At 47.5% G+C, this 12,975-nt stretch overlaps 1 protein-coding gene across 1 annotated transcript; it reads right to left on the bottom strand.

Annotated features, from left to right (window-relative positions):
• Nucleotides 1-3,697: 3,697 nt before the first annotated feature.
• On the bottom strand, nt 3,698-5,599 carry LOC112903483 (AAA-ATPase At3g28510-like). Its single transcript, XM_025972752.1, has one exon. The coding sequence runs from the start codon at nt 5,504-5,506 to the stop codon at nt 4,067-4,069; it is 1,440 nt and encodes a 479-aa protein (XP_025828537.1). The 5' UTR covers nt 5,507-5,599; the 3' UTR covers nt 3,698-4,066.
• Between the last annotated feature and the right edge of the window lie 7,376 nt (nt 5,600-12,975).

Genomic DNA, 12,975 nt, shown 5'->3' with positions numbered 1-12,975 from the left:
TATTAGAATTTTCCTGATTATTTGACATCGTTGTCGGCGAAGGCGACTGCAGGAGGGAGCGCCACGGGCAGTGGGGATGGCCGGATTGGCCCGCGGATGGTGGGGAACGGCTGGATCATCGTGAAATCATGTGGGATGGAAAAGAGTAGCCCGGCGACGATGGCCGGCGGCGAGAAGAACATGGGGCGGAGGGGATGGGCTTCATCCCATAGTTGTACCGGCCCACAAACGATACGAACCCATCGGGCCCAGCCTTTTCATCAGCCCACCCAATTAGCTGATTCCCGTGAATCTCTCGGATGCAAGGCGCGCTCTCTCTCCCTCTCGTCTTGCCTCATGAGCATGTTGTGCCGCATTTTGATTATATTCTAAGATCCTTAAATAAACATTGTACATGCCATGTTATTTAAGAAAGAGCAAAATAACTGGCGGTCTCTAAATTTGTGACGGTGCGTTACTTAGATCTGTTAACTTTGAAAATGCATTTCTAAACCTATAAATTTATTAAATTGTTCACTGCAGGTTCGTACTTATCAACATATGCTATGCTAACTATACGTCTTCCGTCTCATTTATCTCTCTCCTCGGACCATCTATCACCCTTCGACCCGCCCACCATATCCAATAGTGCGTCCACCGCGTGACTGAACATGGCGCACAACAGTGCCTTCGTTGATGCGGCCCGGCCACAACAGCAGGAGGCACCCTAAGCGGCGGCCTGCTTGGACGGTGCCAGCACGTGGTGAGATCGACAAGCGACCCACCGGCCAAGAGAAAGACCAGAGGAGGGAGATAGTATGGCGGAAAAGAAAGCCAGGAGAAAATGTATCAATTATCACCATAATGTATATTGGCAGCCTTAAGAACGTACAATCAGCGTACCATGTTAGTGTTACGTGCATATGTGTATACATATGGACCTGCTTATGGTAAACCACTTAAAGATTTAGTTTTTAATCTAGAAATGCATTTTCGACGTTGATGTACCTAAGTGTGATATAAATTTAGAAACTGCCGGTGCATTTTACTCTTCAAGTGACCCGACTCAAATCGTTAGTGCCTTGGAACTGCTTTTTTTATGTTTTTTTTTGACAATCAAATAGGCCCAATAACACCAGTTGCCAGATCATTCTAGACACTTAGACAGCTGTCCACCTCCTCTCTCTCTCTCTGCTGCACTAGCAAAGATTACAGAACTACTTACACTAGATTATTGCAGTACCATGCAGCACCCAAAACTCCATAGTCAGCTGCAAACTCTCACAAACCTCAGAGTCAGCAGATGTCTGTCTGTCCAGTAGATGATGAATAACAGTTGTGCATATACAGGGCCCTAATGCGTGTTGGTGGCATGGCGCTGGCCTGCAAAGCGGGCCCACGTCCAGTGTCTGCCCGCGGGGTCCACAAAAGCAAACAGGGAGTGCCCGTGATGATTTGCTGCGTGTTCGTGTCTATGCACGGTGGGCCACCACGTCCTCGCCACGTCGGTTTGTCTCTCTCATGATCGTGGAGGGTTGATTGGACAAGCCCTCGAGGATTTGAACGGCTGCTCCTTTTTTTTTTGTCGAGGGCCGGCAAGCAAGCAAGCAAGTCGCCTGAGGATGATCACAAACACCAATTCAGGGCCAAATAAAATCAATTGAGGGCATGTGCATGTGGACCTATAAAAATTTACAAAATGAACTTAGAAAATATTATGTCTTCATAATTTAATTTGGTATTCAAAACTATGTTTGCACAAAATACATCTCAATAATTAAACGGTGAGTTAAATTAGGTGCACGGAGCTATCTCTTCCTCGCAAATCCCCATTGCAAGCTAAAGAAACTTTACATTAAAGAACCAAATGATTTCATGAACGACTTTTCGTAAGGTTCATTTGTTCATTAGATTAGATTACCCAGGATAAAAACGACTCGATCAGGTACTACATACTCGCCATGGAAAAAGTCGAGCTAGATAGGTGGCGTAGGGTTTTCCCATATTGAGATAGAAATCGCACACCAATATCATCGAGTAAAACCTACGAGTATTCATGTAACTTGCAAGAGTATGCATACTACTTGTGTCTCTGAATCTGATCTGTTACAGCAAGAAGAGTAGAAGACATTATGAATCTGTCTGCAAAGCTACGTAGAGTAAAGCCACTGCACCTTTTTACCTTCTCAACAAAGCAAAAATACAGGCAGGGAGACGGGCAGTGTGCGTCTTTTTACCCCTGAGGAAAAGCGAAGCCCACTCGGGTGTATCGTACACGCAGAGGCCAGCAGGGGGACAAAGAGCACAAAGAGGAGCAGCAGGACACGCAGCAAAAGGCCAGCGTTCCACAGCAACGCATACAACTTTGGTGGCATGCACGGGGCACACTGCACGGGAGGGAAAGCCCTCCAGAAGCACCAGGCCAAAAACCAAAATCACAAGCTTTACCATTATTCATGCATATATATTTATACCGAAGTAATTTTAAAATACGAAAGTTTTAATACATGTGCTGGCAAATAATAATAATAATTGTATTTTGGATACCAATGTATTTGCCTTTTCTTTTTGTCAAAACGTGATGTATTCATCATCGTTGGACCTGATGTTGTATTTCTATTAGGACTCTACCGGCAACTTCGTGCCGCATCCTTCGTATAAAAATCCGAGTTTATATATATGTACGTGAAAAATGTGAAGTTATCACACAAAATGAAATAATGCAAACGTTTCCTGAGAGGCATTGAATTCCTGCTTCCTGTACCTGCGTAGATGTGTTTCCAAGAAATACTTTGTTGGCAATTTTTCTTACCGGACACATTTTCCTAGCTACTGCCTAACATAAAAGAAAAACAATATATGGGACCTAAAATTCACATTTCTACTGTTTTGGTGCCATATATTTTATGCACTCATATTTAGTGGCAATTACAAGAACCGTCCACAAAAGAGAGGCCCCCAAGTCAAGTGACAAAGAAAAGCATAAAAAGTGTTACCAGCATGATAGATCGAATGTACTGGTAGATTTTTCTGCCCCGTACAAGTTGCCTCTCGACATCATTGGCCTGAGGAATTTGAGGTTTTTTGGAGAAAAGAAAGAAGAAAGAATCGTTGAGAGAGATCCATGTGCATGTGTATGTATACTTTGAAGACAAGAATGATGATGGCAGTAGGACGAATGCATTTGCATGGGTAGCGGGTAGCCGGGAGTCTGCAGCCTCATGTGGCGTGTCACCACGTGTTTGTCTCTCATCGATTTGCTTGGAGTGGTGGGCAAGTAGAGTTTGTTGTGTTCATATCAGGTCCACAAGGGTAGCTAGCTAGTGCTTGCATTAGTGCCATCATCAGAATATGTGCGGGCCAAATGACCTAAATGGTTTGAAATGTATTTTTTTAACGAAAACAACTGTATACATACTATATTTGCTAACAATAATTTCTTCAAACTGTTCTGTTTTGATTCCGGAGCTGCGCAATTAAAGCCAGCTCCAAGTCCAAACTCTATAGGTTTTACAGATCAGATCAGATCTAGTGTGGATTATTTATTTTCTCAGGTTTTATTTCCACATTTTTGAAACAAACTAAGTCGGGCTTTGCAAGGCCTTTCCTTTTACTCGGACTACAACTGCAGTACATAGATGTGTTGATAAAACGGGGAGCTTATGTCGTGGCTAGGGCATTCCACTTAATTTAAGTTCACAAAATCCTACTATCACACTTTTACTTAAACGTTCGCATATATTGAAACTGAGCGAGAAACAATAAATTGGTACAGACAAGAAGAGCCAAGATATCTGAATCTGACTCAGACCTCTGCCTCTGACGCTCCGGCCCGGCCCTCTCCATCATTGGCGATTACCTCTACTCTCTGTCCCTTTCCTATGTCGGATCAGGTCAGGGTTTGACTGGCCAGACACATTAGTCACACGATCACCCACGGAGCTAAGAGTCCGACGATGAACACGTAATAATAAAGCAAACAAAAGCTTTGGCGACACCGGATGGAATGCTATTTTTATTTTTTCCGGTCTTTTAGTATAATTTATAAGCATGCATAGCAACACGCGCGAGACAGAGCCCAACGAGATCAGGCACTGGATCCTCGATTCGCCTTCTCCTCCTTGGCCTTCTCCAACGCCTTCACCAAGGCAGCAAGGCACGAGTCCGCGTCGTCGTCCTTGCTCTTGGGCGTCAGCTCCTCGATTACGTCCGCCGGCGTCATGTCCACCTCCCCCAGCAGCGCTCTCACGGCGCCGAACAGCTCGTGCGACCCCACGCCGAGCTCCCTCTCGGCCAGGAACCTGAAAGCCTCGAAGCCGCAGTAGGGCATCTTGATGTGCTTGTCCATGCGGCCCCTCCTGATGAGCGCCCGGTCCAGCTCCTCGACGTGGTTCGTGGTGAACACGATGACCTGCTCTTCCCCGCATGCCGATAGCAGCCCGTCGACGACGTTGAGGAGGCCGGACAGCGTCACCTTGCTGCCGGCGGTGTCCGCTTCCGCGGCCGATGATGACGTGGACGCGCCGTTCTTGGTGTCGTCCGCCGCCCGCTTCTTCTTCTCGCGCGCCCCGGTGAGGTCGAGCGAGCAGTCGATGTCCTCGATCACGACGACGGCCTTGCTCTTTATTTCCATTAGTAGCCTCTGGAGGTCGGAGTTGGACTTCACCGACGTGAGCTCGATGATGTAGACGTCGTATTCGAGGTGGTTGGCCATGGCGGCGATCATGCTCGACTTGCCCGTTCCCGGCGGGCCGTGCAGGAGGTACCCGCGCTTCCACGCCTTTCCGACGCGCTCGTAGTGTTCTTTGCCGTTCTTGAACGTGTCGAGGTCGTCCATGATCTCCTTCTTCGTCGCTGGGTCCATGGCGAGCTTGTCGAACTTCATAGGGTGCTTGAACGTCATCTGGCTCCATCCAGCACGGTGGTCGGAGACGCTGGTGTACAGCTTCCGCTGGCGGCTATTGACCATGATGTCGCGGCCCCGCTGCTGGACGAAGGCGAGGTAGCTGTCGAGCACGAGTTCGCGGTGGCGCTCGTGGTAGTGGAGCTTGAAGGAGCGCTCCTCCGGCCCCGCGCCGCCGTTGCGCACCGCCGTCCTGTTGGAGTGCGCCGACCACCAGACCGTGGCGCCGCCGAAGTGGTCGGCTACCTCCTCGCCGTCGATCATGCTGAGCACGAGCCTGTCGGCGGCGGCGTCCCTGGCGCCCTCGGCCCTGAGGTGGCGCGCGGTGCGTGAGCACGAGGCGCCGAGGTAGGCCTTGACCTCCTCGTAGTAGGCGTCGCCGCGCCTCATCATGCGGCCGGTGCTCTCATGCTCGTCGATGTTGACAGTCAGGTACGGGTCGATGAACGCCGCGAGCCACCGCACGCGCCGGCTCGCCCGGCGCCCGACCAGGTGGTGCAGCTGGAGGCGCTGCAGGTTCCGCCACGCCACCGCGGACAGCCACGGGATCAGGCTGAGCACCAGGACGGAGTTGAACCAGCTCCACCACGCTGGCGTGGGCACCGGGTCAGCCTTGCCGGCCATTGCGCCGCCCGTCGGGATGTCGGGATGATCAGGCTAGATCGTCTCGTTTGGAATTGAATTGTACACGGGCAGAGCATGCTCTGAGGTGTCGGGTGTGAGGCAGGCTTGAACTGGGAGCTACTGCTGTCTGTGTACTTGTACTAGAAGATGGAGAAACCACAGATCGATGGGTGCACATCAACCCGGATGAAGTTTCCTGGAAGCAGCGTTTGTCAATGTCACCCGGCGACTAGTTTCAACTTTCAATCGCTCGTGTCCGAATTCTTGCTCCGCTTTCGGCGCGAGGATAGCACACCTAACCCTAGTTCATCAGGTCGGTCCCGTTCGCTGTTTGTCGGAGGCGAGGTGGATGCCTGAGATCAGAGACGACGCAACAATAATGCAAACGAAGATGCATGCATCTTCCCAGCGTCATTTTGGGTTTTTCCTGTGGGACTTGTAGCGCCCTGCAATCGCCTTTTTCTTGGTAATTTGGTGAGCAAGCAAACGCGTGAGCAGAAAGAATGGATTGCCATTGAGGTGGTATTTCAAAGCAACAATTAAGAAAAATGAATTCAGAAAAAAAAACGCTTCCAACTGCGTCGCCATGGCGTGCGACAAAAGGCCTGTTTGTATCCTCGTTTAATTCTTTGGATCCAAACAGGTCCAAATAAAATTTTGCTAAACTTTAGTTGGAGTCCTAAAAGTGCTTTAGCCTTTAGCAAGCTATGGCTGTCTCCAGCAGCGTGCCCTAAAGGGTTCTGTACTCTATATATAGAGGAAGATTTCATTCTCTATTGCTCCAGCAGCGTTCTCTAAATGGTCCTCTAAAATAGAGAACGCTACAGGTTTCCTCTATATATAGAGATTCTCTCTCCTCTTCTCTATTTTTTCTTTACGTTTCAAACACTGATTTAAATAAAAATAAAATATGTCCATAGCGTTTGAGGTATGATAAATACGTACGTATAAAAATTTGGAACAAAATACGTTTCTAATAGAGGGTTTAATGTATAGAGAACGAGATTTAGAGAACGTTGTTGGAGAGAAATGAGATATAGAGGAGAGAATCTTGTAGAGAATTCTGTAAATGAAGGATGTAGAGGATGGGATTTGGAGAATATCGCTGGAGACAGCCTAAGAGTTGCTAAAATCTATTAAAACTGATGAAAGTCTAAATTAGCCTCGCAATTAATGGTCTTCCAGTCCACCGCCGGCCCACCGCCGACGCGCCGCACCCCTCATCCTCCCGTCCTTTCCCCAACACGCCGCACCCCTCCCTCCCGATCCCTTTTTTTCTCGCAGCGCCGCCGCCATCCTTTTGCCACTTCACCTCCCATTGCCACCGCCACCGCATCCCACCCCCGCCTCCAGTGCTCCCACGCCGGCGTCGGATGGAGCGCTATGATGAGTACGACGACGACAACTCGTTTTGGGAAGCCAACGCCCCGCCCCGTGGAAGGTTGCTCACACCATCTTCATCGCCGCCGGCTCACCTCCTCCAGCACACCGGAGAAGATGGTGGTGCCAGTGAGTCCGGCTTGCCCTTGGCATCTGCGGAGGCCGTGGCGCCCTTGCAGGCCGTGTCGTGGCTGCAGGCCATAGCCCCCCTACCAGCCGTGGTGCCGGTGCTGGCCGTGGCGCCCCTGCAGGCCGTGGCGCACAGGTAGGGGGTGGAGCAGAGAATTAAGTGAAGGATAGCATAGTCACTTAGAAGAGTTTAGCAAGGGGATTCAAACAGCTCTTGCTAAAGTTTAGCAACCTAATCTTTAGTTTGATAAAAACAAGCTCCAAACTTTAGCAAGCTAAACTTTAGTCGGAAGCCATTCAAACAGGGTCAATAAAAGAAACAAACAAACAAACAAAAATCTAGAGCCAGAGCTAGTAATGTGCTGTGCCCTAGCTATCATGACATTCTTGACAGGTCATATCTGAGATTTGGAAGTTTCACCCGGGGCTAGGATCTATGTCAACGGGAAAAAAAGGATTTGTCTCGTGAATTATTTCTGATATATGCAATTAATTTTATAGTTAGATTATATTTAGTCCCTCTATTTGGTATCCAAATATCCGTTGTGATCCGAACTAAATTAGTATTTGGATCCAAACACCCTCTGAATTCACCGAGGTGAAGTAAAAAAGAAGTTAGCAAGGTATCCTCGGTGATGACCCTACTTCCTTCCAAGGGCATTAAGGCCCAGCTCTCCGGAGAGATGTGAAAGTTTGTTTGAAGCTCAGGATCAGCTCTCCGGCAACTTGTGCCTCGCCGCTGTCTTGCCTTGAACTCGCTCACAATTTCCTTCTATCTCTGTAAAATATTTTTTTAATTAAGAAAAATTTCAACCTTGAATATTCATAAAAGCAAATGTCTATGCCCAAACGTTACAGGAGTTCTTAAACTCTAAACTTCAAATAAGAAATTTTACAAAAGCAAGAAAAAAACTATAAAATAAAAGAAAGAAAATTAGAAGACTAAGCTTCAATCTTCTTCTTCATTCCCACTTGCACCTTGCAATATCTTCACGTATCACCAATCCATCACATCTCTCATCTGCTTAGAAACTTGATGTCCGGATCGTGTGTTGCTTACTATATCTTCTCACGTAAATCTCCGCCTAATGCATGGGTGTGAGGAGATATTGGTATTGCGTACGAAAAAGGGAGTAGCACCACCAATATCAACGCCAGCGTAACGCCTGATAAAAATTCCCTCAAACTGTTTCCCATAGCATCCAGCACTAGTACGAACGTGTAAGTAGCGTATTGGCAAAGTCTCCCACCATAAAAACGGCGTAAAAAGCGTAAAATATTTCATCGCCAGGCTTTGGGTCGATCATCTGCTGGATAGATGGATGGACTGATCGGACTCGTCGACCATGAGCAGCCAGAGCAGCAGGTCCGTGTCCATCCATCGATGGGAAAATAGAAGGAACAACAAAGCCGGCCGGCCGCCTGCGAGGGTTTGAACTCGTGCTCCCCCGCGGCCCCGCCGCAGCCGGGGTCCGGGGAGCTGCCAAAGCCGGCGCCGCCGCCGCCCTCCGGTCATATCAGCACGTGAGGCAGCCAGCCATAGGCCGGGCGGCCGGCGGCACAGCTGGAACCGAGAACCTCCGGTCGGCTGTCCCGTCTCCGTCGCTTCATCTATGGTGCGCCGCGGTGCAACAGTGGATGCTCGCTCGCCGGTGAACTGAACAAGGAGGATCGATGATGCGAGGATCTCGGGGAAGATGCGTGTGCCGGCATAAGGCTGTCTCCAGTGGACACCCCTAAATTTAGAATCCTGTACTCTATATATAGAGGAAGATTCCGTTCTCTATTGCTCCAGCAGCATTCTCTAAATGGTCCTCTAAAATAGAGAACGCTACAGGTTTCCTCTATATATAGAGATTCTCTCTCCTCTTCTCTATTTTTTCTTTATATTTCAAACACTGAATTAAATAAAAATAAAATATGTCCATAGCGTTTGAGGTATGATAAATACGTACGTACAAAAATTTAGAATAAAATACATTTCTAATATAGGGTTTAATGTATAGAGAACGAGATTTAGAGAACGTTGTTGGAGAGAAATGAGATATAGATGAGAGAATCTTGTAGAGAATTCTGTAAATGAAGGATGTAGAGGATAGGATTTGAAGGATATCGCTGGAGACAGCCTGATAACCCCACCACCACCGAGGGCCCCGCGCGGCAGCTGCGCGGCGGGCCCCGGCTGCAGCGACCCGGAGCACGCAGCTCGTACGCATTTGGACGCAGGCCTTGGCTCCCATTGGTCGTTGATGCGTGACGGGTCGGAGGGCGAAGTGGGGACCGGCCTGGAGCCCGACGTGTGGCGTCCCCGAGCCGTCTGATCGTCAGAGCCTGGGGCATCAGGCATGCAAGACGTACGTACGCCTCCTCGTGTTGTCTCTTCTGCTACTGACCAGCCAGTCGGGGGGGAGTGGGGGCTGTGCTCGAGGAGTTCCGCCCTGCAAGATGCCTCACTGACAACAGCACGCTGCCGCTCCGTTTGACTCGAAGTAATTTTGGTTGTGTTCGTATTTTTTTTGGGTTTCATTACTCTTCGACTGTAGGAATGAATGCTTGTATGCTGCACGTTTGTATTATACTTGGCACATTTAGATCCGTTTAGGATATAGTATTATGAAAACGTAGGAATAGGAAAAGAATACATTAATTGTGTTGCATAAAATTTGCAATCTTACGGGGATTCAAAACCCAGGAAAGTTAGTACCATAGCTTTTGGATGAAAAATGAACACAGGAATTGGAAGATAGATAAACGCAAAATGAAGTTTTCATGTGTGATCCAACCTCATGTTACTTTTCCCCCACTGCTGTTGCCTGCCAGATACTCTCACGCGCGCGGGTTTGCTTCTCCACGCAGGATGACGCCACATACTTGTTTTGCGCCCTTGCCTCTTCTCTAGACTACTAGCACTCATAACAAGTAGTACATGCATAGGGCTGGAAAAAAAGCTCGCGGCTCGAAGCTCGGCTCGGGCTCGGAGCGGCTCGGCTCGGCTCGCGAGCCTGGAACGAGCCGAGCCGAGCCTCTTTTCTGGGCTCGCAAAAACGCTGAGCCGAGCCGAGCCGGCTCGCTCCGGCTTGCGAGCTGAGGCCAAACCTCCAAGTGCCCAAGCCCAACCCAGCAGCCAGCCCAAAAGGTCAAAGACTCAAAGCCCATTAGGCATTAGCTAAACGCAAACCCTAACTCCCCTTCCCATTTCCCAATCCCACCCGGCCTGCCGCCGGCCACCCCATCCGCGGACCAGAGGGGCCGCGCCGCTCCGCGCAGGCGCCGCCACCCAGGCCCAGCCGCCCAGGCGCGCCGCTACTGCACGCGCTCGCCCTCCAGCCTCCACTCCAGTTCCCCGCTCCCCGGTTCCTCCGTCCGCCGCCAAGCTGCTACCGCCGCTGCTCCCACTCCGTCTGCCTCTAGGTATTACTCTTTACTCTATTACCAATCTGCTTCTTTAATGTAGAATGTGGGGGTGGGCTAAATGATGAACCGATTATAGGCTGTAAATATATGATTCAATGAAACTCAATTATTTCTTCTTGATTGTATTGATTGTAGCTCGCCAAGTGATGGAATCTGTTGTGCAACAAAAGGAAGGGAGTGCAAATGCAAATGATGGAACTGATTCAGAAAGTAATTCATATGACAAGAATGACAATATGTCTGAGGATGAGCTGACAGTGCTAGGTGGGAGTGACCATGTCACAATTGTTGAATCTAATGATGATGGTGGAGATAGAAAAAGAGGGAAGAAAAGACGCAGAGGGGTAAAGATAAAAGTTAAAACAGAAAGAGTCAACAGGAAGACATCCAAAGTTTGGAATGTCTTTGATGCACTGCAGGTGCCAGATCCATATGAGGAAGGGAAGATGTTATCAAAGGCAAAGTGCAGGTACTGCAAGAAGGATTATGCTTACACACCAGGGCAACGACATTGTCGAGGCATATGAAGAATTGTACAGCGTATTTGAAGGCGGTGGAAAAGAAGCTAGACCAAACTCTTTTGAACTTTGCTCCTTCAAAGGCAGGTGAAACTGGTCTCCCTACTATCTCATCTCCTCAAGATTATAATCATGAGCAAGTTAAAAAATTAATTGCCAAGATGATTATAGTTCATGAGTATCCATTTAGGATGGTTGAGCACACATGGTTTAACATTGTGATGAGGTATTTGAATCCTTCATATGAGTTTATTGGTCGAAAGACCATAAGAGCTGAATGCTTGAAGGTGTTTGATACTGAAAAGTATCACTAGCAAAGGTCCTAAAAGATGTTGATTTTATTGCCTTAACCACTGATTTGTGGACATCTAATCAAACATTGTCCTATATGTGTTTGGTTGCACACTACATAGATAGTGATTGGAAAATGCAATGCCGTGTGCTGAATTTTTTTGAGTTGGACCCTCCACACAAAGGAGCAGTGATTGGACAAGCTGCATATGACTGTATTACTGCATGGAAAATTGAGGACAAGATTGTTTCTATCACCCTAGATAATGCCTCAAACAATGATGGTGCTGTCCGTGTGCTGAGGTCTAGGTTAACAGCTAGACAGGGCTATGCCTTTGATTCAAAATATTTCCATGTCCGTTGTTGTGCACACATTATCAACTTGGTTGTCAATGATGGGGTTGCTGTGCTTGCTTCTTTGATAAGCAACCTTAGGTTAACTGTGAAGTACCTTAAGAAATCACCAGCTCGCATGCATACTTTTGTAGAGATTTGTAGATCTCTTGCATCGCAAATTGGAGAAGGGTTGAGTCTTGATGTGTCAACAAGGTGGAGTTCAACATACAAGATGGTGCGTACTGCTTTAGCTTACAAAGAAGCCATTAAAACATATGCTGATCAAGATTTAAACTATAAGTGGGAACCTTCATCTCAAGAATGGGATTTGTTTGTTGCAATTGAACCAATTCTTGCCTCTTTATCTAAAGTAACCACTGCATTGTCAGCTTCTTTATATCCCACCGCCAACCTTTTCTATCCTCACATTGTCGATGTGAAAATTGCATTGAGGGCAGCGATGGTTTCCAATAGTTTAATTATGAGGAACATGGGTACTGCTATGATGGAGAAATTCAGTAAGTATTGGGAAGAAAAGAACAATGTTATGGTGATTGCTACTATCCTAGACCCGAGGTACAAGATGAGATATATCGAATGGTGCTTTGGTAAGATATTTGATGGGGGTCAAGTTCAGATTGAGATAGGTGAAGTCCGAGGTGAGTTAGACAAGTTGTATGCAGAATTTGAGTTGAAACATAGAGAGAAGAAAGCTACTGAAACCAAGTCTAGTGGCTCATCATCTGTGACGATTGACAGATCCTGCAGTTTGCCTTCTGCCTCTTCTGAATTTCAGTCATATTTATCATCTACTGAAGCTAACCCATCAAAGAGTGAGTTGCTCATCTACTTGGATGAGACAAATGTGAGTTTATCGGACAAGGAGTTTGATTTGTTGACTTGGTGGAAGATTAATTCACATAGATTCCCAGTGGTCTCAAGGATGGCAAAGAAGTTTTTAACTATACCAGCAACCTCAGTGTCTGCAGAGTCTACATTTAGCACTGGTGGTAGAACTCTAGATGATTTTCGTAGTTCTCTAAGCCCTTCTATGGTGGAGGCATTGGTATGCTCGTCTAGCTGGATTCGAGGTGCATATGATGGAAGTTTTACACATGTGGTATGTTATTCTTTTACTAATTGCTCTAGCTGGAGTGCTGGACTCTGTGCTATTGAAGTTTAATTGCTCTTTTTATTTTTCAGGAACAAGATGATGAGGATGACGTAGAAAATATTACATTTCCAAGAAGCTGGGTAGCGAGCAACTAGCAGGTCATCTTTACTATCATCTATATTGTCATCTTTGCTGCTACAGATTCCATTCATCAACAATGATTTGGTACTAATGAAGACATGTTTTATTTCAGGTTTAGTCCTTGCTAGTTGCTGCCGTGAGGCCTC

The sequence above is a fragment of the Panicum hallii genome, chromosome 8 (genome assembly GCF_002211085.1).
Source record: "Panicum hallii strain FIL2 chromosome 8, PHallii_v3.1, whole genome shotgun sequence".
NCBI lineage: Eukaryota > Viridiplantae > Streptophyta > Magnoliopsida > Poales > Poaceae > Panicum > Panicum hallii.
The sequence above is the reverse complement of the archived record's forward strand: the minus strand, read 5'-3'. Positions and strand labels throughout refer to the sequence as shown.